At 45.9% G+C, this 27680-nt stretch overlaps 1 protein-coding gene across 2 annotated transcripts in view; it reads right to left on the bottom strand.

Annotated features, from left to right (window-relative positions):
* Positions 1-27680, bottom strand: part of Hmt-1 (ABC transporter ATP-binding protein/permease Hmt-1) — a 126326-nt gene that overhangs the window by 58337 nt on the left and 40309 nt on the right. For both annotated transcript variants that reach the window (XM_050187488.2, XM_055076196.2), the window contains exons 9-12: positions 25224-25345; positions 15248-15357; positions 10353-10418; positions 1067-1275 (exon numbers count right to left, since the gene is read on the bottom strand). In XM_050187488.2, coding sequence (XP_050043445.1) covers positions 1067-1275; positions 10353-10418; positions 15248-15357; positions 25224-25345 — 507 coding nt within the window. The remainder of the gene's footprint in view (positions 1-1066; positions 1276-10352; positions 10419-15247; positions 15358-25223; positions 25346-27680) is intronic.

The raw sequence follows: 27680 nt of genomic DNA, 5'->3' as shown, positions 1-27680 counted from the left end.
GACATCAACCACCGCCGTAGGGTAGCTATATACAGCTGCGCTGTAAACACAATCAATAGTACCAAGCAATATCCACTGCTGAATGCCATGTCCGTGTGAACGTGGAGAGTTAGCGCTGTTGTATGTCCCTTTCTGACATCCTGTTATATTGCACTGTTTCTACTAAAGTCACAAACCAACCAGCCTAAATGTGTACGCTTCTGAACTTTAAGAGCTAATGATTGTTGTTTAGGTGGAAAAGCGTAGCTCTTTGAGCAATGCAGTATGCTCTATATAACTTTGTTTTATATGTCCACATTAAATACTGAGAGCTTGTATGAAAACTATGCCACATTTTTTTTAGTTTCCAACTTTCGTAATCCACTCATCTCTGCCATGTGTTTGTTACTGGTATAATAGCATTAAAAAAAAGAATACTAACCATTAAATCAAACTGTCACAATCATTTCTCACCAAGAAGGCCATCTCACATACCGTGTATTCTCGGGTGAGGGGCAAACTTTTTTCCATAAATTTGTACCTGAACTGCTTGGGTGTGGCCCATACATGGATAAAAATGTAAATAAATTGGTATCTTTCTTGAAAAACTGCATGGCACAAAAACAGCGGGACATTACAAGGACGAAGAAAGGATGGACACACACGAGCACTGACTCACAAATTTTTATTAGAAACATCAATATATACATATCTTACACTTATCAAAACCAACAAGCAGTGAAAGAAAAGTAATTGCACCCCCTAGAGTCGCATGCTCGGAACGACACTTGTTAAGATTGTGTGCGCATACCGTCTAAATGACTGCCACTTATCAAGAAATACTATTTCTTGTTCAGTTAAAGAGAATGACGGATGACTGATGCATGCATCTTTGGTATTTTGAATATGATATGCTTCGATTATATGGCGAGTTACACTGTCCTCATGTACTCGTAACACAATTTTTCATTCTATTTGCAGCACTTACTCCCATGTCGTGCCAACTAGCCTTGTTCATCATCCCCCGACTCAGAGATCCAAGTCACTGACATATACGCACAAGCACAGACACGCAATGCATACGCACCTGTAGTAGGTGCCAAGGAAATTGAGCGGTGTGTACAGCTGCATGATGTAGGTGAGGAAGAGCACATAGTCGCCCACCTTGAGGCCCGACTCGTGTCCTGCAACCATGTGCGCGCACAGCAGCGCGCCCCCTGCTACGCCGACCGCAATGACAACCGTCTGGCAGGAGTTGAGGAGATTCAGGGACGCATTGCTGCGCCACTCGGCAACCTGCATTGGGTAAGTAAACTTAGTACTTGCGAGAAGGAACATGCCTTGCATCGCCACGAACACTTGCGGGTAAAAAACTGAAGTAACAAAAAAATGAAATTGATTACGAGCCTTAACGCCCAAAAGCAACATGGGGGCGCTATGAGAGACATTGCAGCAGAGAGCACCACATTTATTTTCACTAGAGGTGTGCAAATACTGAATAGTAGTAGATTTAGAGTCGAATTTTCAATCAAATCAAGAAAGAAAGCTGACTATCAAATCGAGTACCAAATATTAGGAAATTTACCACAAACTTACCCGCTCCTAAATTTTATGTAAAAGACAGCGCTGCACATGCTCAGGAGGCTAATCACATTATTTACCGTATTTATTAGAATCTAGGCCGATAGCTTTTTCCAAATAATCATATACAAAACTCCAGGGTCGGCTTAGATTCGAGGATCTTAAAAAACGCGCCAGTTTGTGACTGAAGACAATAAATATGGTCTATAGCTAGCGCCACCAAGAAAAGTATCGCAGCCACTACTAGCCGGGCCAGTAGCCAACTGAAGTACACTAGCTAAGTCGTCCCTTTGACCTGTGTAGTATCGGAGCTGGTTCTATGGTATCGGCATGCGGTGTGGCGTTACCGTAATGGCACACTATAGTGCTGCTTTCAAACGAAAAGTTCTCCTGGCCGCAGAAGCAGAGTAAGCTGGGCGGGACTTCAGCATCGATGAGAAAAACATCCTTCGTTGGAAGGGGCAACGGGAGATGCTTTTACGTGTGGTGCAACGAGGAGACGACAGCGATAAGGAAGATAAGTGCGCAATAACAGAGTGGAGCTGTTCACCGAGATCGTGCCGCGTTTCGACATGTGCGATGCCGCACTGTCTGCGCATGCACGGCGGCGTGGCCGCGAGCTCGCACGCATCCGCAAGTGTACGTGTGGTCTGGGCTATAGGGACGATGCTAACAACGGTGAGGACGTAGAGTGAGCTCGACATGTTCGTATTAAATAAATGCTTTTATCATTTTGTGAACGCTGTCCTCACTTTTTTTGTTCGGCCTACATTCAAGGTAAGCTTTTTTAAATTTTTTCTGGCTTCGGACATTCGGGGGTCGGTTTAGAATTGGAGCCGGGCTAGATTAGAGTAAATACGGTAACAAGAATCTTGCTAGCTATCAGCAACTCGGGTAACTATGAATCAAGATGCATAGTATGTTCTACTCTTATTAAAGGGAACACCAAATTAGTTATGCCAGCACTGATAACAACCCACTTCGTATACAAAGTTCTGGAAAATATGTTTTATCAGTAGAATGTCTGTCAAATTAAGTGCTCTTTCCCCCCTGAAGCTGAAGAAATAGTGAAGTTGTCCTAAATACCAATGGGGTTTTCATTTTAATAGTGGGCCATACTGTGCTTAATGGCAATCTGCTATTTCTTAGAAAGTATTGCTTTCCAGTTTACATCCAGAAATGAGGAGGGTTTTTCTATCGTTATGGTAGGTGGTTTCTGTGGGCTACTGTCAGCTCACTAAGGCCAATCTGCACAATAGACAAAAGCAGGGAATGCTCATAAAGTCACTCAGGACCACTACCTCTGTTTCCCCGTTCACATAGAGTTGATCATTTCAATTAATCCGGTCCACCTGGTTCACCTTTGTACCGATAAAGATAGCGTGCCATGGGAACGCTGCATGTATCAAGGCATCGACCACGGCCAAGTAGTTCGCTGAAGATACTGATATTTAAAAAATAAAATATTCGAGAAATAGAATATGAGATATTCAATTTGTGAGTCGAATTGTTCAAATGTTCACTATTCGATTCAAGATCTTTCAGATATGCACACCACTAATTTTCACCGTCTGGTGTTCTTGTTTGTGTATAATCAGTACATGAGCATTTCTATAGATGGCCACCTTGGCCAGTAGTGGCAAGCAAAACAAGAAGAGCATTTCTTTACAAAATTCCATCTGTTTAGAAGACTCGAGGTAATTGTTAATGAAGTATCATAAGAAAGTGTGTTATTACAAATGTGGAGCCGTATTAAGAGCATGCCATACTTTCTGCCTTGAGCTGCCTTTAAAATACTACAACAGGTGCATTTTTATTTATTTCAAGATACCTTACAGGCCCCATGAGGAGCATTAAGTAAGCAGGGCATCACAGTAAGAAAGTTGTACACGAGAATAACGCACAGATGAGTAGAAATAATTGCTGTAAAACAGGGTTATAAATGCAGAGCTGCAGTAGTAAACAAACATCAGATAAATTTCATCATGCACATTGCTTGCACACACAATCAAACATTGTGTAAAAAAGTGTAGTTTAAAGCATGAAAAGTAGAAAAAAGAAAATACTAACAATACTGAGATATACAGAAATTACATTTAGGGGTAGCGCACAAAACATCTGAAAGATTTTATTACTCACACTGCTAGTGCACATGATAAAGTGTAGTTTAAGGCATGAAAGAGGAACAAAAAACCTGGGTGATGTTACACAGGTATACAGAACATGGCATAAAGTACAAGACTTATTATGACAGAAGCTGCATCTCCAGGAATTGCCTAAATTTATCTCTATCTGTTTGCGCGACAGTGCTCTCAGGAAGAGAATTCCAATCATACCAAATGATCCATCAAATGGCAAACGATCTATCATTTTTTTTATCATGATGAATTTGACTGAAAAAAACAGTATGCATTGGCAGCTGCACAAAACCACTCTTTCCACATTATTTTAACCATAAACGTATTTCCTCATCAAATCTTAATCTTAGGCTTACATCTTCAGTAAGAACTGGTCTAGGATGCATCTTGAGAAATCTTAATTAATATGTACAGTCAAACCTTTCATAATAATATTCTCAATATTATGACTTCTTTAACTTTTCATAACTTAGTGTCCATAGAACACCCATGCATATTGAACCTCAATATAACAAAGTATGTTTGTATGTGACTTCAACATAATGAAATTTCACTCCGCCACAAAAGAATACCGAGGCAATAAGTTGGAGCTGCCACAGACACAGATGGTCAAGTGGTTGAATTACATGTGGGTACTTGTGAATGCCTCTCAACTCATGCACCGTGTGACAAGGTGCGGCTGTTAAAGGGACACTAAAGCGAAACAACAAATCAGTTTAGACTAATAAAGCATTGTTTGAGAACACTGCAGGCAGTCATTTCAAAATGACAGTTGTGGGAGATACGGTGTTCTCCTCCGTACTCTTGGGACAAAGGAACGACAACACAGTAGTGCAAACAGTCACAAGGGAATTTATTGCACCTTTCATAGATCAATGCCTGCTAGCCGAGTTGCTATCCCCAAAACATGCCGATGGGCGCGCGACAAATCTAGAAGTCCGACTTACTGCGACCGCATTGCGAGCGAATATGTTCGCCCCATGCTGGATCCCAACGCCTGGTCGTTCGCGTGTTCGGTCACGCCAACGGTCGTGCGTTCCAAGGCGGCCACGCGAGGCGGTCTCGCAGAAGCATGGTCGCAGCGCGCGCGGAATGTCCACGCTGTTCGCCGGCCCGCCGGGAAAGAGACCAAGCGCCTGTCCCTCGGCGCCCGAGTAACCCCGCCGCGACGGTGGCGCCATCTCTCGCACCGCGCTTGTACCACGCCGACCGCCGCGGGCGCCAGGCCACGCGAGCCGTGCGGGAAAACAGCATATCAGGGGATGCGTGAGAGTCTCGCATCCCCACATCCCCCCAACCTTAAATCACTTCTTATTCCGGCGAAACATGTGACACGGTCTAACATCAAACCGTGCTTCGCAAACAAGATAGTACATGCAACAGTGGTCGCGCCGAAGAAATGTCTACACGCTGTCCATAACATGCGAGCCAACTGTCCTTGGGTGCACCACTGGCGTCCGCCGGTCACAGCAGCGGCTTTGCAGACTCGACGGCATCATTCCAGGCCAGGACTCCGGAAACGACGACGCAGTAGTCGGTACGAGCAAGTGTCGCTCGCGCCGACGCGCCCTGCTGGCAAGAGCCGCCGTAGCTGTCGGTGACCGCTGGCTCCTTTTCCGCCGCCGAGGGTTGTGAGCTGGATGCAGGAGGCCGCCGAAGTCGCTGCGCCGAACTGGCCACAGCATCACCATCGCCCGGGGTGACTCGATCGTAGTCCGGGGCAGCAGCGCAGACGATGTGCAGGTGACAGCAAGCCAGGGGTGACTCCAATCACGCTGCGTAAACTCAACACACTCGGCAAACACTACAGTAGTGCAAGGGAGAGGAATTCTGCATGCGCATCGCCCACGTGGTACGATGTTCAACTCGGCTAGCAAAAGATCGGGCAGCTACTCAGATGCTAAGTTCACGTGAACGAAGCTCGCTTCCTTGAGCCGAACGAATAATTTCAATTCGTGCGAGGCTAAACTAGAATGAGGGAAGCAACTTGCAACACCTCAACGCCACGGTCCACCAGGTTGTGTCCCTCCACGTGCGACAGGCAGCTTCGTAAAGCCTTAGGCCTAAAGCGTCGCTACCCTGACAACAACCGGCATCCAAAAACAACACCCAAAATGGGCGCAAAACAGGCAGCCGCGAGGAGACGTCAGCTCTGTGAGGTGGTCCTACTCCGCTCGGTGCACACAGCATCCGAGTTGACGGCGCCCACCGTCCCAGACGGTGTCGGAGCGCCCGGTGCCAGGCCGCAATACCAGTCAGCCCGTCGTGGCACCCGTGGCCCGCGGCCACCCGGCTCCCAGAGCCACGACTTCATCCGAGTCAAAGAGATAGAAGAAGCTATTTACATAAGAAATTCGGACCACCCACGAGGCTTCCGTACTCACTCGCATCAGGCTTGCCACTGCTCCGCGGGCGCTCAGCCTCGCTCTCCCAGGATGCAGACCACGTGGCTCTCGTACTGACGAATGTCATTAAAGAAAACACTTGCGAAAAGGCTTAGCATGTTGACGTGTTCAAACACACTACAGCCACCGCCGCCTCGCTCAAGAAAGCACGCCGCCAACGCTAGCGATCAAAATCCACGCTAGCCCTACGCTTCGGTTCAAACAAAGGTCTCGAACGAAGCAAAACTGTTAAAATTATCGTCCGATGCCCCAAGAGGTCCACGTTGGGCTGCCAGATGTGGGAGATACGGTGTTCTCCTCCGTACTCTTGGGACAAAGGAACGACAACACAGTAGTGCAAACAGTCACAAGGGCATTTATTGCACCTTTCATAGATCAATGCCTGCTAGCCGAGTTGCTATCCCCAAAACATGCCGATGGGCGCGCGACAAATCTAGAAGTCCGACTTACCGCGACCGCATTGCGAGCGAATATGTTCGCCCCATGCTGGATCCCAACGCCTGGTCGTTCGCGTGTCCGGTCACGCCAACGGTCGTGCGTTCCAAGGCGGCTACGCGAGGCGGTCTCGCAGAAGCATGGTCGCAGCGCGCGCGGAATGTCCACGCTGTTCGCCGGCCCGCCGGGAAAGAGACCAAGCGCCTGTCTCTCGGCGCCCGAGTAACCCCGCCGCGACGGTGGCGCCATCTCTCGCACCGCGCTTGTACCACGCCGACCGCCGCAGGCGCCAGGCCACGCGAGCCGTGCGGGAAAACAGCATATCAGGGGATGCGTGAGAGTCTCGCATCCCCACATAGTTTGATTATTAGATGAGAAAACGAAGGTCGAAGTATCAGTATTTGACTTTCGCGCCGAAACCCCGACGCTGGTACGTCACTGTGACGTCAGGGATTCCAAAGTACGTTTTCACATTTGGGCCGCGTTGGCTGAGTAAAGGTTCCCGAAACATACCATGCTTAATATTTGGTTCCTTTAGAACACAATGTAGTCAATCAGTAACACTGTATAATTAGGTAGGCCCTAGAAGATGCATAAAAATCTATGACGTCACAGCGACCAGGTGTGGGAACTTCAAGGAGGCGTCGCCACCCGTCTTTCATTCTTGCGCTTTTTCTGGCTTACCAAGCGTCTTATCGTAGTAAGAGAGGTGTTTTTGGTGTCCTAGAGAGGTAATTTACTGATGCAGAAGAAATCATTTTTCTCTTTAGTGTCCCTTTAAGCATAGCAGCAAGACCCTCTCACCATAATGTTCTTTATAAAGTCCAAATGCGATAAGATCCCATCGCATTCTATGCATTGTATGCCATAGATGCGATGTAAAGCATGTGAGGATGAGTCGAGAAGGATGATGGCTTGATGTGCATCGCCCTCTTGCACGAGCAAGAGGAGAAGGAGGGGGAGGCACACGCCGTAACATGGTCAAACATGTGCAAGGGGGACGGCATAGGTGAGCACGCGTCTCATCCTCTAGCCTGGCCATGGCTGAGCACATACATGGCCAGCACATTATATCTTGGAGGTAACCTGCGATGGGTGCAAAGGCTGGGCAAACAGAAATGTTTTCATGTGCGTTGTCTTCCTGTGTATTTAGTGCTGGCGGTTGCGTAATCTCAAGTTTCGGAGATGCATTGAAGCGAGAGGTGGACAAACTCTCTCTGCCTGCACCTTTCATGATAGTGTCGTCCCTGCAGCCAAGACTATCAGCCACGGAGGTGAAGTGGATGCGAAAGTGGCGCAGGCTTCGCTTTGTCCTGTCAACGTGAAGGTATCGTCGACATTGTATGAAACTGTATCTTTGGTTGGCGAATCGCAAATTCAACAAAATGAATTCTTTTTTCTCATCTAAATTAACTTTTTCCGACTGCCCGACAATTTGGAAAATTTCACAGCCTCTTCCCTGTAAGAAAACTCCTATGATATGACTGTACTTATACGCATAAAAAGTCGAATTTCAACAAAACAAAATTTTAATACTAACACGTGTACTTACTTATCTTTTTCTTGGGGACTACATTACACCTGCTGTTCACATTATCAGTGATTGCTCAGCGCAAGAGGCACCTGCATGATTTGGAACTTACGCGAATGTTATCATTGATTGTACCTGTTGCATATGTTCTCACCGAACCTTTCATAATCAAATTGTATACGCAACATGAATTGTGTAGTATTTTTGGATGGCATACGGGCACCAGTGATTACCCTAGAACCTTCGAAGAGTCATGTATAAAAGGCGACATGCTTGCCCCACAGATCAGATTTTCACCGACCGCCGAATGTGCTCGCCGCTATAGTTGAGCTTGACTGTTGCTTGTTCTTGCTGGGCACAGGTTTGCCCAATAAAGAGTTGCATTTGTGATTCACAGTTTTCGCTACTGTGTTCTTCACCGTGACTACAGTGTGACAGTATAACGAAGCTGTGGGAGGCGGTGCGAAAAGATAGCCGCCGTAACCACGGTTTATTTACACCGGCCAGCCACGGTGCCGCAAGATGTCGGGAGCGGCCAACATGGAGGCCGCTCAGGTCGAGCGCACTAGCGTCTTTTATTCTCACGCTACCTGAACCTGAGCCCTCTTCTTCTTCGTTGGATTTGGAGCCGATAGTCGGGCTGCTACAGGACCCCCCTCCTAGTGCAAAGCGTGAGTGAAATAAAGTCCAATGGTAAAGTCCAGGTAAAATATGCAGATGGTGTTGTCATTGGCAGTGTCGTGTTTACACAGACCGGCAGAGATGTACCGGCAGCACTAGCAGCATAGGTTCTGATGAAGGCGCTGCCACAGTGATGCCGTAGTATAAAATCACGACCTGCCACAGGTTCTCAGAGATGCGCAGGCCTGTAGAAGTCAAAGCTCCAAAGGTAGACTGTCTGGCAGCTCGGGACTTGCGTGGAGATGGCGCAAGTGTTGGTTGCTACGATGTAGATGTAGAACTGATACTCAAGCTGAAGAAATCAGATGGCAGAGCTGCTCCTGTAAAACTTCGGTAGGCCATGCATCCGTGGAAGGTGTGAGCACAGAACATTGGAAGGCTCGCCTGCTGCTGCTCACAGTGAAATCTCGAATACTGATTGCATTAGGACTGCGGTGGTCACTGAATGCATTGCGAAGGTTGTACTTGTGGCGTCACCGTGTGAGAGTGAAATTTTCACCTAGTGGAGCTGGTGGGACAGCCTGTGTATCGGTGATGAGTGAGGGGCACCCGAATGGAAAGCAGACAGCTTGTGGGAACGTCTAAGGAAGGAGAGTGGTGGGCCGTAATATAGCCGAAAGCGCACACGCTTGGCTCAGTGAATTCCTTGGAAAGAGTCGTTGCGCATCTGCCTTTGAGCTAGGGAGGAGGCTCACGAATGGAATAGCGGTTTCATGCTGGGGCAGGTGCATGCTGACGATTGCCATCGGTGGATGCAGGCAATGTGGGACGACAGGATGTGGAATGACGCGACGGTTCAAGTAGCGAGAGCTGCTGTGACTGGCACAACTGGAACCTGGAATGCAGCCGGAGCCTGGAACCTTGTTGAGAAGACTTCCTTCTATAGCTCCAGAAGAAGTTCCATGCAGCTCACAGCTCCGTGGAACTTCTTTAGCACATTGCATGGCAAAAGCCCTTGCGACAGCACCACAGGAACATTCAAGAGGCATGCAGCTAAGGAAAATGTACGAAGGCCTTATAATGACCAGTTCTTGACAATATATCTGTTGTCCACAAGGGCACATTAACATTTTCAAGTGAATTCAATTTGGGTGCCAGGGAGCACTGTTTGACAATGTGATGAACATTTGGGATCTAGGTTCCAGATGGCAGAGTGAGTCATTTCATTATTCTGAGCCATCATTCCTCTCCAAAATCAAAGTTGAAGTCGTGCCCTTCTCAAGAGCAACATATGTAACCATTATTAAGCCACCTACACTGGTTTAAGCTTGGCAAAGAATGTTTTAATGTGCTACAACATGGATCACTGTGTGTATTTATGTGTTTCACTGGGCTGACTTTCTAAGAAGAGTTTCACACATTTAAAAGATAATAGCCTTTTGTAGCTTACTTCGTATATTGTACTTATGTCAAAGCATGCAACGAGATTTTTTAATGGAGTGCCAAACAAGGTTTACAACTGAATGACAATGCATTCATGTTCTGGTTTTGACCATTTAATAATTTAACATGCAGATAATTTGTACATATTCTGAGGGTTAGTGTAAATGCATAATTATTGCTTTGTGTCATAGAAAAGATGAAGTAGACACATTAACCTACCTGATACTTTTCAATGCATTCTTTGTAGCCACATACTTCATATTCTTCAGCATTGTAGTATTTCACCTGAAACCAAGGAACAGAGAAGTAACATCTTCAGCACCAGGGCATCATAGCAATGATTTACTAAAGTACTTAAATGTGAAATGAAATGTAAGGGGAAAAAACAAAATGTTAATGGCTCTTTGCTTATAAAACTGCAACTGGAAGGACTTGCAAGCTCATACATTTTGTTTGCACGCAGAGCTGCTGACGTACATGCCCTTGTGCATCAGTTAGCACTTCAGGCACAAAGTGACAAACTTGCGCCAGTAAGGTGCCGGCACTATGGGCTTTACTGAAGTCTGTGTGTTAGCTACAGCCGAGCATCATGGCTCTATCCAGCACGAACTCAGCGAGTGACATTTTGCCTTAGATATTTTGGTGCACACTAGAGGGGGGGGGGGTGCGAATATCAAAATCCTCAGAAACAAATCAAATATGAATACTTAACTTTGAATACTGAACAATTATATGCAGATGTCCTTATTCGCAAGCTTAACACATGGAATATTGCAATCATGTTGTCAACAGTACAAACAGATTAGTAGGCCAGCTGTTTGACCTTTGGTAAAAAAAAAAAAAGAACTGGCTAATTCACATTACCACTGGTCTTGCCAACCTGTGCACTACTATACAGCATCAAATGCCCATTAACTGATGAGTCATCTGGTCCTGTGTCAGCTGTCATTCAGCACATTTTCTGTCAAGCGATAAGCACGGGAGCATGGGTAGCGCTACAAAAGTAATGACATATGAGAGACGCAATAGCTGTGCTAGCACCCAAGCAAAATTAGGTGGTGGTGTACTGTGTGCCAGCACTACTGCTCAGAAAAGAACTGCATGTACACACAATGTTTTCCCTGTGTTCTGCACAGATGGCCTAACGACCTTCTCCTACTGTCTTCGTTCAGCGTTAGGCACCCAACTGACTCACTATTCACTATTTTCGAAATACAGTAAAATTCTGTCAATTCCACTCCAGCTAACTTTAGCTTCGCACCCAGAGCTCATGCATTTCTAGAGGCAAAACGTTTAGTTATTGTGATCCTAAAATTGTCCTTCGCTGGATAATTTGAACTTGAACAGTCAGCACGCATGTGCCTGACTCCTCTAGTGATCCCAATAGCGGCTACTTTAGTGGCAGCGTCTGTCTCGGTGGAGCTTAGGGGACAGTGGGTGCGGTAAACACATATCAATCTCTCCTCGAAAAACGCCTACTTTAGGCCTGCCCTAGGAAGATTTCCAAGCAATAATGATTCCTTACAATGCCCAATTATGGCATTTACTCAATTCTAAAGTGGACCTGAAGAAATTGGGCTGGAAATTAACTGCGTAGTGCACTCAAACACGAAAACCACAACTTCTTTTACAGCATTTGTATGCTTTGCAGCATAACATAAGCGTATCGCGGCGAAGCAGACTTTAGAAAACCAACTGACATTGTGCACCACATGCTGGACCCTTGCCCATTTTTTTATTTTTTTTTGCAGGAAAATTGGGTATATGGCATCTACTTTGTTTAGGAGCCTTAATATCACTTCTGCATTAGTTTTCTGCTTTGGACAGATAGAAAGCAGGGGCAAGTTGGAATAGGACAAATACTGCCAAATGAATTAGCCATGTGTCATACTGTTTTTTCTGCATCTTGCTTAATTTGACCCGCCAGGTAATTCCATCAATTTCATCGGTCCTGTCAGGGTCGAAGCCGACTGCATAATATTTTCAAAAACATAATTTGAAGCGTTAAGGATAGAAGAGGCACCTCCAATTGCTCAAGGACATAATAATATTGTGATTATAACCCCAAATACAGTTGAAAGTTTAGAATACCACTTTTTAGCATCGTGCAATACATGCAAATATTGTGGCTAACGCCCATCACAGATCGCCCATCGCCCACAGGATCTGTACAAATTGTGGATCCAGTTCAGGTGCAGTATCGTGGTATTGGATCCCTGACCGCTCCAAGCTAATATGGTGTAACAGGTGCGTTGTACATTGCACTGAGGAGCCATGTGGGCACATGGCAAGCAGCTGGCATGTGTGCATTGTCAGGCTGTATAGACTAAAATCACCTCTAGTGTATCAACCTATTGAACCTATACTTCCGGGAAAATAACTCTTATTGCCCTTTGACTCCTTTATGCAATCATCTCCATTGGCCTTTTGTTGTGCTCCTTTGGCTCTTTGCAAATGTGTGCCCGTTGCCACCAGCCACTTGGCTTTCCCGTCTAGCTTAGTCATCCAGCAGCTGAGCTTACCTTAAGCACTAAATTAAGCCATGAAAGGATTGTGCTATGTTGCACAGATTTGGGCAGACATTTGCGGATGCAAAGAATCACATCTGCTCCTGCACCAGCAGCAATGTATTCGATTTGTTTGAAATATTCGTATTATGTAGAATGTGAAAAAAATATTGAATACTTGGTTTTCAAATCGAATATGAATATTAAAAATACGATACTCGACTAGTATTCAACTTATAGAATATTTGCACACCCTATAGTGCACCTTCGTGCCTTTTCGTTCGTATGATTATGCATATAATGCGAAAGAGGCACAAACCAGTGCAAACACTGACTTGCGATTGCAAGTGATATGCACTGAGCCTACATCTCTGAGACAGATATGACGCACAAGAGGCTTCAGACAAGAGGCTTCATAAGCCAGTGCAAGTAAATGTTAATCCTGACGCTCGAAAATGCCAATATCTTCATAAAGTTTAGCGTTACCCTGAAATAAGCACTACCGCATATACTTGCATAATGAACGCACTGTTCTTTTTCAGAAAAAGCGAAGCAAAGTTGGGGTGCATTTATTATGCAGGGTAAATTTTATGGGAACTTTTTCGAAACAGCAAAAAATGCAGAGTAAGAAGGTAATGATTTGAAAAATGCATTTATCCGGATAAAGTATCTTTGCAGTAAAAGTGCATGTAGACTATTTGCAAACTATAACAGCATTTTTATTGCACTTCACTCTGCACTGGAACCACCAGACCTGTCGTCCAGGTCGCTGGCCGCTTCATCCCCATTGCGGATTCACAACAGGTCATCCTTGCAGCTGCTTCGGGCTGTCTGCTGTCATCGCAAGGATCACGTTGAACTGCTGCTTTTCGGCACCTGTTGTTTTGACAACCACACTGTGTGCACCTCTTTCCTCGACCGTCCTGTTCATCGGCATGTCAAAGTTTATCGGTGTCTGATCAGCATTTCTATCTGGCACGGTATGCTGGCACGGCATGTTTGCAGCTAGCATGGATGTGCAGCCGACAGAAGTTAGCTGCAGAATTTCGTTTACGTGATCTTGGCATTTCTCATGTGGCATCATTAAGTATTTCCGACACAGCGACGGACACTGAGATTAATTGTGCTTGCTTTAAACACATGTGCGAGAGTCCAGTATTGTAGTCTCTCCAAGAGACTAAGAAACTGCAGCATGGCCATTTGATCGTTGGACTGCACAGGAGCAAAGTTGGGGGTGCGATTATTAGGCGGGGGAAAACAAAACACAAAATTTTCATGAGCATGTAGGGGGGTGTTGTGAGAGTGCATTCATTATGCAAGTATATACAGCACACAAAGTCTCAATGGTGGGTTAGTGCAGATTAACACAGGAGAAAGAACAACTTTTCTCAAGCAAAGTTTCTTGGCAAGCGACCTTTTGTGTTCCTTTACTGCAATTTCAAACGAAAAAGGCATTTCTCCCAGTTTCATATCTATTCTAATTTACTGAATAAAGGGGGGAGGAGGAAATAAAATTTATTAGTCCCAAAGAAACTAAGATGCCATCCTAGGTCTCTCTCATAGGCTCAATCTTCAGTAGCTAAACCAGAACAAGCCACCATACATTTTTAGCATCTGTGGAGGAGAGGTCTATTCCTGCCAGCTGCCAGGACACTTGTTTGATGGTAACACTGAAAATGTTGCATTTTTGGAAGCGGGAATGGTATGGCACTTCCACAAGGTGTGGCTATTTGAGGAACGGGCTCTGCACTGATTAAAAGTTGGGGAGATGGGTCCCTGTTAATGTATGTGTGCACAAGCTTTTCTTGCCCCGATATGGTCCAGACGCTTTTCAGGTATGTGCTGCGCAAGAAAAGACATGCATGCACGGAAGTAAAGAATTGTTCAACACTATTCCACCAGCTGTTCTCGCTGCTTTTCGAACACTGAAAATTACTAATGTGCTGAAACTGTCAACCCAATGGAAGTAGTACACATGTGCTGAGGCCATTGCAGGTGATGGCATATTAGTAGTCACAGCTATAAAAACTGCATGAGGCAGTTTCATCAAAACTGGGCTATGCACCAAACTTGCAAGGGCACCAACTTCTTGTTCCCCCAAGATACCAATATGTGGTAATATTCCGTAAAATGTCCGTTTTATTTCCTGGGATGCAGTCTTTTCTCTTCTTCCTTTCTTTCTTTTTCTTTCTGAGCAAGCTTGAGTATCTCAGATAAGGCAGGTGAGACAGCTGAGAATGGCTGGGCATTGCACGATTGGCCTAGTGTTCAACGGTAACCACTTAAGGCCTTCATTATTACACGTGTTTGTCACATGTATTTTTGTGCCATATTGGTACTACTCTGAGGTTCCACAGGTGCCACCAAAGCTGTATGATATATATTCTCACACACTCTTACGATTCAAGCCTACAGGAGTAAAAGGCAACGATGGAACTGTCACAGTCAATCACAGAATCTTTAGACACCTTCGTGAGAGCTGGGTATAAACCTTCCAGACGTAATTTTGTTGACAACTGCAGACCTGCAGCAGGGCATACCACAAAAATCACAAAAGCAACTCGCCTGCTGGCTCTGCAACTACACTCTTGTACTGTGGGCACTTACCGTTTCAAAATTGAGAAGTGCATCAACTCCTCTAGCCTGGGCTGCATTGTCGAGTTGATTCATCTCCCGCCGAAACTTGGTTCTCCACTCAGTAATGCCAATGGTCGCCGCTACAAGGATCATGAAAGGGGAGACATAGGCAATCTTAAACTCTTTCAATGTATTCCCTGCTCACACAACCAGTCTATGAATAAAAACCCTGGTGTGATATCCAGTTAATGTCTCCTAAAGTGAATAAAATGTCAATACTTTTCATCGCCACCAAACATTTACTTCAACTAAGTAGAGCAGAACATTGTTGATACAATTCTATCACATACAATTTCCTGGTGCCAACGTTTACGATTGAGAACACAAAAAATGAGCAACTGCAGTTACACTTTGCTTTCCCCCGACTCATACATTCCCGGAAAAAAACAATCTTTTGGCACCAACATACAGTAGATTGCCAAACTGTGATCGTATGATATGTTTTAGGGCTACTAGATTACATTTAAACAAGGAAAGGCGTGAGGCGCATGATCGAGAACAGTAATCTGCCCATTGCTGCAGCTTCTCCACAATACTCACCTGCCCATCTCGCGTGAAAACACTAACTGCCAGTTTATTTGAACTGACATTGGTGGTCCTGTCAAAATTATGTGTATTTCAAGCTGTGAAAACTGCCCAATAATTCATACATTAATCATTTGCTACATTTAATTCAAACATACAACACATTGACCATGCTGTGAATGGAGCTCCTTGATACAGTCTCAGTACACTTCAGCTATTGAAATGTTCAGTGTGGGTCTATACTTTTTTTTTTTCCTCTGTCTCAAGGAGTGCAATTCTAAAGTGCTAAATGCATTCAGCACAGCGTAAAAGTGTGAACGTGTCCTGGCAACTATACATCGGAAATAGGCCTTGCCGGGCAAAGGCTAATTTTAGTCATAGCAACCAAGTGAAGAGAGCCTGGAACACTTGAAGCTGGAAGGGGCATGACTCAGCTTTGTACAGCACCTTCTTGTTCGAGGTTGGCTAAGGCAATCCCAGAAATAGTCCCAAGACCTTTCTTGTGGATTGCTTCTAGGTTCCCGCACTGGCTGTCTGGTGGTGACATCAGAGGCAGCTGGTATAGCATCCTACTGGTAACCAACGCTGAATTAACTGTAGCATGGGTGTTGGGTGGTTAACCCCGGTGTATGCCAGCTATGCACTGAAGCACAAGGAGAATCTGTGATGATGACAATGATGCAATGTTGTCAACAACGCAAGGCCATAGAAGTATGCTGTCCAGAATAATGCCCATAAATAGAACACGGGTGACTTGCAGGGCAAGGAAGCCACCTAAACTTCGATCCAAGGGCACAGATTTTCACTTCATCTGGGGAAATAGGACAAATGAGGATTTTTTCACTGATAACGGCAGCCCAAGCATTGACAAGTGGACCTGAATAGCACTTGCTGCTCCCTGGACTATTCGTGCAAGATGTTGGTGCTGGTAGCAAAAGACCCATACGCAGATGTCACCAGCATACATGGATGTCTTCACTGGAGCGCGAAGGTCTAATGTATGTGAGAGACTGGCCATGGTGATGTTAAAGAGCAAGGGACATAATACACTTCCCGGTGGTATGCTGTGACAAATGCACACTTCATCACTCTAAACATCCCCATGACAAACTCTAATGCTGCGGTCATTCAGAAATGCGTGAAGTGCGCTAGAAGACCAGTGACACCTATCACTTGTAACTCGCTGATGATGGATGTTTGAGACAGACAGTCGTATGCTTTCGAGACATCCATAAAAACAGCAAGTGCCGAAAAGCCATCTACACTGTAGTGTTTTATGTGGCTTAGCATGTCCAACACATTATCTTGAGAGCTTAGATGCTATGTAATAACCTCAGTTGGTCCTCTCACATTTCCAGAATTTGCAACAAAGCCACTCATATACTATGCCATCTGCACTGCAGTCAACATCTCATTCCCCCTGCACTAATTAATTTACTAGCATATTCAACACTTGTCCTAAGCAAACTAGAATTTGTGTGCTCAGTTTGGTACCCACACCAATTTGGCCTCTCGAAAGCCCTAGAGTCTATGCAAAATTACACAGCAAGGTTTATTTCCTCCAACACTTCTTACTATACTAGCATCACAAAACCTAAGTCATCATTGAACCTTCAAAAATAACGAGCAGACCGCAAAACTGCAAGGTTATGCCTTTTTCCCAAGTTCTATCACTCTCTGCTTCATGAAACTAACACTGCACCTGTACATCCCACTTCATCCCGTTATAGTCATCCAAAGGCCGTCTACCCCCTGTAGCTCACACTACCGCTCATTTTTTTTTTTTATCAAACAGTGAAAGTCTGGAATCATCTTCCTGCTGAAGGCATGCACCCCTCCAGTAATGCATCTTTCAAGGCATTATCAAAAATATTGCCCACTAGATAAGCCTGCAGCTTACTTTATGTAATACCTTGAATGGAGCAATTGAGGTATCAATAAATTTAATAAATAAATAAATAAATAAATAAATAAATAAATAAAAAAGACTAGTCATGTGTGGGAAACTCAAGGCCATATTGCTACACTCTACCATAAATATGAGTGTGTTTAAGTAATAAATATTTCAAACATAACGAATACTCTGGGATTAAATTGAAGTGCATTTAATTTAAAAATCCTACATTTGATTGCCCGTACACATGCAGTCCACTGGCCACTGCCAAGTGCTTTTCCAAGCTAGTCAGGAACTGGAGTGAGCTTGACTGAAATACTCCAAGAGTGTTTCTTTACTATCTGAGGAGGGCACACTGAATTTTTAACAAAGATAAAAAATGGTGAACCATATTTATAACACAGTACTAGTGCTCCTGACCTACTCTACTTGCAGATTGATAGTATTGGATTTGCTAGATGAAGAGAAAATAGGATGCGAAAGGAGTCTGATGGTGTCTTTCACGTTTAACATTTAGAATTCAATGCAAAAATGGCAACGAAAAAGATGAATACAGCAGAACCTTGTTGATACATTCCCGTTATGTACGTTTTCCCGGTGCCAACGTTCATAATCGAGGACACAAGAAATGACCCAATAGAGTTACACTCATTTTTACCAGTTCATGTGTTCCCGGAAAACGTGATTTTTCGGCGTCAACGTTTAGTGCGTCGCTAAACTGCGACCGTATGATACGTTTTCCGACCGCTAGATCCCATGTAAACAAGAAAATGTGCGAGGTGCGCACAATTGAAAACAGTATATGGCTGCCCACCACTGCAGCTTCACTGCGATTCTCGCCCACCCGTCTCACGTGAAAACGCCAGCGCGCACTCAGTTTCTCATTCTGGCAACAGCAAATCTCCTCTGGTATCGTCGCACAGGGCATTCACAGCTATCACTGCCAATCCTATTGTGATAAGCGTCTCGCCTATCTGTGTCACAGGGCGTCTGCCGGCGAAAGTATAGCGCACGCTTTTAACAGGCGATAACCAAAACGTGCCACCATTCCCTGCTGCAGACTGCAATCATATATGTTTTCCGGCCGCTAGATCCCATGTGAACAAGAAAAAGCATGAGGCGCGTGCGATCGAGAACAGTATATAGCCGCCTGTTTCATGTGAAAATGACGGCGCACAGTTTCTTATTCCGGTACCAGCAAATCTCCGCTTGGGTCGTCGCACGCCGCATTCACAGCTATTGTTGCTAAACCTATTGCGATAAGCATCTTCACCTATCTGTTTTACAGCACGTGGTGCATAGTGCCATCGGTAGTGTACTGCATGCTTTAAGTAGGTAATAATACAAACACGTCACTGTTCCCTGCTGCAGGCGGCATGATGTGGCCATCACATTTCGCTTCGGTGGCATCCAGCATCGCCCACCAGCTCAATTTTGTTTCGGTTTCCCATCGCCCTGTTAAAACACCACGCAATAGGAAAACAAAAGGCGCCTCATGTAGCTGGAGCACTATGCACCAGCTCCATGTGCGTTGGCATCTCGTGCTGCAACGATTCGCGCGACGCTTCGGATTACGTAGATGTCAACAATACTTGAGTCTGTCAAATTGTTTTTGTTACTTCGGATCATACGCTTTCCCAGTTAGTACGTTTTTTCTTGTGGTTTTTTCCAGAACGTATGAACGAGGTTATACTGTATCTACAGTAAAAGCTCGTTAATTCGAATTCCGCGGGGATGCTATGAAAATTCGAATTATACAAAATTCGAACTAATGAAAGTCAGAGAAAAAAATCGCTCGGTTAAGGCACGTATATAGTCTGACGTGGCGTGAGCACGCGCGCACACGCTACGTCACGTTGGCGTGAATAACATTTATACTTCGAAGCTCTGGCGCAACCAACGTAACCGGACGCGGCCAGCGCGGTCCGACGCGCCCGACGTCGAGATGGCTCTTGCTCCATCTGCGCGTTTGTCGCGCTGACTGGGGCGGAGAAAAAAAAAAAGTCTCCGTCTCGCGCGAAAAGCGAAGCACCGATTGCGATAGAAAATTAGTAGATAGCTATACGAAGTAAGGGTAATAGTTTTATCGGCCGTATAAACTTGTAAGCATGCGCTTACTAACTAAATTAACAAGCACTGTGTCACGCGCGCACAGGTGAGCATGAACGCATCTCGCTCGATGACCGCGGAAACTCGCTGAAAATTGCTGGAGTGAGGGCACGCAGCAGTAGCAGCGAGCGAATTGACGTTCGTACAGCCCTCGCTTTAACGCGAACGAAACGTAGAAAGCACATCGCATATGAAGCCACCGGCAATACGTGCACTACTTTGGCCACGTCGCAGATCGCTTTCATGGCCGCGCGGCCGCGCCAAGCAGCAGCCGCCTCAGCCGCCAAAGATCGTCCCCCGGTCCCTCCCTCGCCTCACCCCTCTGCCTCGCGCGCGATAAGAGAGGGCGCGCTCCTCCCCACCTACCCCTCTCGCGCACGCGAGATTGAGCCGCGTTCGCCGGCTCACCCTCGCACGCTCGTACGCAAAGAACATGGCGCGCGGCGAGGGTGTTATCGTCCTTGCCGCTGATCGAAAAAGCAAAAGCTGCGCGACCCGCGAGGCGACGCCAGCGTGCTCCCGCGCTCTAGCACTCTCCCCATCCACGATGATGCGGAGTTCGAATTATCGGTGGCGGTGCGGATTTCAGTGTGAATAAGCGGGATGTGTTACATATTGCTTTCAATACATTGTGGGACGGACCACGGCAACTAATTCGAATTATCCGAAATTTCGAATTAACGAGTAGTGAATTAACGAGCTTTTACTGTACTTGCATCAAAGGGCACCTCACCAAGTTGAGCAATGCAAACAGACAAGCATAGCGCAGTGACAATGCCCTAATGATCATGTCTGACAAGTATCAAGGCACTTCACAGTGCAAAAACGTTTGAAATCTCAAACCAAAGCCCATGCACCCTTCTTTTGAGGAAGCTCTGCTCTTTGCCAGAGAATCAAGGCCACATGCATGAATGCCTCTACAATAGGCAAACTGCCTACGATGTCACTGATTATAGCACGTAACTTCAGTAAACTGTCCAAAACAGACTGCATAAAACCGTCATTGGAAGTTTTCTACACAGCAAAGAATGAAGAGAAAAAAAAAGGAGGCAGGTTTGGAATGTGAATGTGATGCTGTCCCTCGCCTCCAGTATGGTTGAAGGCAGGGAAAGAATGTCACTTGCAGATCCTAGTCTTGGCAAAGAGAGAGAGCAAGTGTCTATGCTGGCAGTGAAAGTTTGCCTCCTGGCAGGATGACAATGTGACATTTGTTTTTCTTTTACAGTGGAACCCCAGTTATACATCCCCCGGTGTTGCGATGACCCAGGTTTTACGAAACATTAGCGCAGTCCTGGTGAAGTCCTCATAGAAGCAATGCACTAAAAACCCCGGCTATCCGATGCAATTTTATGCCTGACCCGCATTATACGACGACCCTCGCGAAGCGTAGGATGGAACGGCAGACGAAATATAGCGGCTTTTCTTTTCCACAATCACTTTCTCCCTCTCTTCTCGACAGCATCGCCTCTCGTCGCGTTGGGCAAGTGTTTCTCTCCTTCCAGTTTCTCAGCAGCAGATCGCCAACAAGGTAGCGCGGAGAGGCCTAGGTTTATCGCATGTGTTCTTCGTCGTAATCCTAACGACTGGCATTCAGCGGAGGTTTCGAGTTGTGTGGAGCAACACGAGGCACGATGTCCCGAAAGCGGACAGTCTGTCGCTCGGTGATAAGCTGAATATTATCGAGCAAGCGGAAAAGCGGCATGGAGCCACGAAAGCCAGCATTGCCCGGGACCTTAACATACCCGAGTCTTCGCTTAAGACGATCCTGGCAAACAAAGAGGTGATATTGCAGAATGCCAACAAGTTCAGGCTCAAGCAGGAAGTGGCAAAAGAGGGACAGCATGAGAAGTTAGAAAAAGTTCTTGTCAAGTGGCTGCATCAAGCACGGAGCTCTGCAATCAACGTTGACGCCACCATTTTAAAAGAAAAGGCAGACCCTGTGGCATTGCGCCTGGGCATCGGCAACTTTCAGGCATCTAATTGGTTGCTGGACCACTTTAAAAAAACGAAAGAGGATTGTGTACAGCCACTCCTGCAAGGAAAGCACTTCCGTGTACGTTTCGATGGTGAGCGAGTGGATGGAGTCGTTGCTGGAGATGACTGCTGCATACAAGCCCTGCGACGTTTTTGGCGCCGATGAGAGCGTTTTTTTTACCATATGCAGCCCTAGCACACCCTTGCATTTAAGGGTGAAAGCTGTCATGGTGGCAAGCGTAGTAAAGAGCGTGTGACGGCACTATTGTGTGCTAATGAGGACGGTTCTGAGAGGCTGCCCGTTCTCGTTGGAAAATTTGCAAAGCCACGGTGCTTTAAGGACTTGAAGACGCTGCCATAGAGCTACAACTTCAACAAAAAGGCGTGGATGACGTCTTCGCTCTTCAGCAATTTTTCGCAGCAGCTGGATAACAAAATGGGTGCTAAGGTGAGGAAAATATTGCTTTTCGTGAACAATGCACTGTGCCATCCACCCGATACGTCGAGCCTGAGGAACATAAAAGTTTTTTTTTTTTTTGCTGCTCAACTGCACCAGCCGGCTGCAGCCGCTGGATGCCGGCATCATTAAGTGCATCAAGCAAGGGTACCGGAAGCGGTTAGTGCAGCGTCGGCTGGCGGCTATGGAGTGCATAGTTGCCAGCCTGGGCCAAAAGGGTCACTCCTCGTGAGGGGCCATCCTAGGACTTGGGCCTGCCAGATAACTGAGCAGAATCTCAATAAAGTTGTTACCACCACCACCACCACCTATGGAGTGCAGCAAGTCGGAAAAAAAGATCACTGTGCTCGACGCCATGCATTTTGTTGCCAGTTCGTGGAACGCAGTGTCGTGAAGCACAATCGCTAACTAGTTCAAGCACTGTGGCTTTAAGCGAAAGACTGCCTTCTCTGCTGGGGACGCAACAACCTCGATGCTGCTCGAGGCCGATGCAGGCTTCGCCGCCTACGATTTTGAGGGTTTAAACCTCACCATGACCTTCGCCGAGTACATGGAGGCTGACGATAACGTTGCGATCTGCGGCGCGGTGTTGCTGGATGACGCCATCCAGGAGGCTTTGCCTAGTGCCAACACTGCTGCAACATCAGACGAGGACAATGATGATGCCACAGATGCCGTGCCTGTGCCTACCATGTTCGCTGAGGTGCTACGGCACATAGACGGCATCCGGAACTTCATCTGTTCACGCGATGCCGCAGAGAATTTCCTTTTGAAGGTTGGCCAACTCGAGCCAAAGCTCTTGGTTCATGGATCAAACAAGGTCCAAAAGAAACTTACCGTCTTTTTTTAAAGTTCGTGCCGGCTGGCGGGAATCGCAGCAGTGGGCAGTGGAGTGCCATAAAGGTTTGTTTGAATAAAGCATGTTTGGTACCTGTACTGCAGCATTAATTTTTATCGCATTTACTTTTTTGGTAATTTGGGTTTCCAAGCCCTGCAGAGTATGTTAGCAGTTTACATTGAAGTTTCTCGTCAATCCGTCGCACGAAATAAGTACCATATTTATTCGAATCTAGGCCGATAGATTTTTTCAAATAATCATATTCCAAACTCTAGGGTCAGCTTAGATTTGAGGATTTTAACAAACTCGCCAGTTTTTCATTGAAACTGCTAAATATGGTGCATAGCTAGCACCATCTAGAAAAGTCAGTATTGCAACCGCTACAAGCCGTGCCAGTAGCCAACCATACACAAACGAGGTCGCCATTTTGACCTGTGTCGTGTCAGTCATATCGGTGTGCGGCGTGGTGTTATCGCAATGGCACCAAGGAGAAGATGCCACTACAGTGCCGCTTTCAAGCGAAAAGTTGTGATAGCCGCAGAGGCATCGTCGAACCCACAAGCCGGGCGGGACTTCGGCGTCGACGAGAAAAACGTCCATCATTGGAGGGGACAACGACAGCAGCTTTTTGCGTGCGCCACAACGAGGATGGCATTTAGTGGACCAAAGAAAGGCCGTCACCACGAAGTGGAGACAGTTTTGGCCAACTTTGTTTGGACGCAGAGAGCAGCTGCCCTTCCAGTGACAACAGAAGTGCTCCAAGCGAAAGCTAGGGAGCTTTCGAGGGAGCGAGGCCTAACGCCAAAGGATTTCAAAGCCAATCAGGGCTGGCTTCAGAAATTCATGAAGCGCTTCGGCTTCAGCCTCTGACGTCGCACTTCAATCACCCAGAAGCTGCCAAGCGATTTCGAAGAAAAGCTGATAGCTTTTCAGCATTACGTGCTGCGAAAGAGAGAAGCGGCAGGCTGCAACCGTAGGCAAATCGCCAACGCCGACCAGACGGCTGTGTACTTTGATATGCCAGTGGCATACACCGTGAATGAAAAGGATGCCAAGGAGGTGAAGTTGCGCTATGCGGGCTACGAGAAGCAGTGCGCAACAGTGATGCTGTGCTGCACAGCTGATGGACATAAACTTCCTCCTTATATGATATTTAAAAAGGAGACACTGCCTGCTCGAGAAACTTTCCCAAGAAATGTCATTGTGCGGGTAAATGAGAATGGGTAGATGACGGGTGCAATGGTGGAAGAGTGGGTTATGATTGTGTGGCGACGGCGTCCAGGAGCCCTTTTGACAAAGAACTCGCTCCTTGTCATCGACTCTTACTGTGAGCACTTGACCGACAACATGAAGGCTGCACTTGCCCAAGCGAACACAGACCTCGCTGTCATACCGGGAGGCATGACGGGCCAGTTGCAGCCACTTGATTTCTGCATCAACAAACCTTTCAAGGATCATCTGCGGAAATATTACACGGTCTGGTTGACTGACGAAGACGACATGCTAATGGCAACGGGCCGCATCAAACGTGCATCGCTATCGCAGCTGGCGGGCTGGGTAGCTGCAGCGTGGGACGACATCCCAGGTACTTTGATCGTGCGCCCCTTTAAAAAGTGCAGCATATCTAATGCGCTTGACGGTACCGAAGATAGTGCACTGTTTGAAGGTGACAGTGACAAGGAACACAGCGACGAGTCTAGCAGCGACGACGACGTTGAATGAGCTCTGCACGTTCAGATTCAATAAATGCTGTTTGCATTTTGTCAATGCTGTCCTCGCTTTTTTTTTTGTTTGGCCTACATTCGAGGTAATATATATTTTTTTGTTGGCTTCGGACTTTAGGGGGTCGGCTTAGAATTGGGGTCGGCCTAGATTCGAGTAAATATGGTAGTATTTTTATAGGCATAATTTATGTTCAGATTTTACAACGCCCACATTTTACGACGCTTTTTCGCGGCCCCAAGAAAGCCGTATAATTGGGGTTCCACTGTATTTCCTCTAATAATAAACCAAAGTGAAAAATTCTTATGATAAAATGCTTCCTAGATGGCACTTTACAGCTTCCAGTGAATACCGGAAATTTACAATGCAGTCTGATGAGGGGCCCTCCAAACAAGGAACCAAAGATGGTTGCTACTTCTGTGCTCACCTAGATACACGGCCATGGTGACGAAGACAATCAGGCCAAACCAGGCGTTGAAAGAAACAGTGAAGTAGATGACAGCGACCACAATGTCAGCCACAGCTGGGAAGATGTTGAACAGCAAATAGCTGGAAACAAAATCAGCTTCTAAGTGTCTCTCTTCAGCTAGGGCATCCTTTTAGTAATTATTCAACATGTCACACCTCCTCAACTCTAGAAGTAGCGTGAGAATATAATTTTTTGAGACATAATTGAATACAAATAGAACAATGCTAAAAGCAAATCAAATCGAATATGAAACATTCTTTAGGAGTTATCGAATAGTGCAAAAAAATTTTTTTAATAATACAAAACTGTTCACATACTACCCTCAAACCTCACCATAATGAAGTTGAAGGATATAAAATTCATTTATTATATCCATTATTTCATTATATCCATTATTGCCCTGTACTTCAGTATATGCCCAATGGGGTGCAAAACTTCAAACACGTAGAGAAAAAGACAGCTTTAGGGCACGTGGAACAGCTACACAGCTATGTATAGGATGAAATTTTAAGAAAACAAAAACATCTGCCTCAATTCCACCCTGTGAAAGTGGATGTACAGCGAAGTTGTAGACGAAATGTAGTGTCTGCGACCGCATTTGCACCTTTTCCATTTGTGCTTCTGCGCCACAGTGCATGTTCGCAACGTCCATATGCTACATGTAACCCGCATTCATGAAGTGAAACGTTCACAAGCAGCTACTTGTAATTCAACCATTTAGCCATCTGCCTCTGCAGCAAGCTACCACTTATTGCCTTGGGATTCTTTCAGAGTGCCACTGAAATTTCGTTAAATTCAAACTGTGTGTAAACCCACTTCATTATATTGAGGTACTAAATACATGGTGTTCTATGGACCAGAAAATATAAAAAGTTAAATACTTCATTATATAGAGAATTACATTATACAGTAAAACCTCGTTAAACCATACCTGCTTAAGTTTTGTTTTAAAAGTAGTAAAGTCAAATCCCTGACTCAGCCGCCATTGAACATAATGTGTTTTGTATCCGCATAAACCGTACCAGCTTATTGCGTATGCATCGGTTAAAACGTAGCGCTTCCACTTTTCGTCGCACAAACAGGGTGGTGCGTCGTCTCCATCGGGTGGCCCGGTAGAACAACAAGCCTCAGAGATCGGAACAACGGCCTCCAAGCGCCCTGTGCATTTTCAAGTGAAGCCACATCAACATCATCATTTCGACGCCGTGCCAGAGAGCGTTGGGGCGTCATGCAAGCGAGGACTCGCGTCATGCCGAAGCTCGGATAAAACAGACGCCGGGTGCTCAGCATAGAAGAAAAATTAGACATCGACCGTGCTATCGAACGTGACACGAAAAAGTTGGCGCTGGCACGCGACAGGGATCTGCTGTTGACTACAGTGTGTGGCATTTGGAATGCGAAGAAGTTGCTCGGCAGCGCTGCTGCGACCACGATGAGATTTTGGCTATGAGGTTCGACTTTTCACCATCGTTGCCTCTGTTGTTTCCGAAGTGTCGACTAGCGACCGTAATGAGGACGACACGAAAAGTGACAGCACGGGCGATTCAGGCCTGAAAGTGGCAGAAGCTGCGCGTTACGTCAGCCTCATGAATGCAATCGCGCGACGAGAACAGGGACGCGATAACGTAACTATTCCAAACGAAAAGTATTCCGAACGCCGGCCCCCAGCAATGAAAAAGGTGCCCCGGGACTTCTGCAGCACTACTGCGCAGAAGTCGAATACGTAACGCCAACAAGGAATCTGCCATGCGAGTGTTTGCCGAAAAGAGGGGGCTGGCTGAAAAGCTGGCATGCAGCTTCAGCAAGTTTGAGGCCGCTGTCGTCGTGCTAGGCCGCCGTGGCATCAAACGAAAATAACATTTTTGTCGCGCAAAGTGAATAAATACTGCATGTTTTTTTCCCCTTTCATCGCACTCTCTCTGAGTTCCGTTTTCGACAGGTAAGTGGGTGAGCTCATGCTATTTCGTTTAAACAGTACTACCGTTTAGTACATACTTTTCCAGAGCTCCGGCCAACTACGGTTTAACGAGGTTTCACTGTATTGAAGTTTGTTATATCGAGGTGTAACTGTATTAGAAAAATATTCTATATTCGCTTCACTACAAGCACTACTTGATTCGAATTTCATTCAATCTCAAGAGCTACCGTATTTACTCGCATAATGATTGCACTTTTTTGTAAAAAAAAATTGACGCAAATTCAGGGGCGCAATCATTACGTGGGTTAAATTTCCCGAAAAAAAAAAAATCTTTTTTTCATCCTGCCTTTGCTGTGGGATGACAACAGGTCAACAAATAGGCGGCTGCCGCAGTATGTAGTGCGGGACACCAAAACAAAAATGGTGGCCGGCGGAGCAAGCCGAACACGCCGAATGCGATTTTTTTTCTTCTCATGAGTACACCACGTGCATTGAAA

Source organism: Dermacentor andersoni, chromosome 2 (genome assembly GCF_023375885.2).
Source record: "Dermacentor andersoni chromosome 2, qqDerAnde1_hic_scaffold, whole genome shotgun sequence".
Lineage (NCBI taxonomy): Eukaryota > Metazoa > Arthropoda > Arachnida > Ixodida > Ixodidae > Dermacentor > Dermacentor andersoni.
This window is presented reverse-complemented; position numbering and strand designations above follow the sequence as displayed.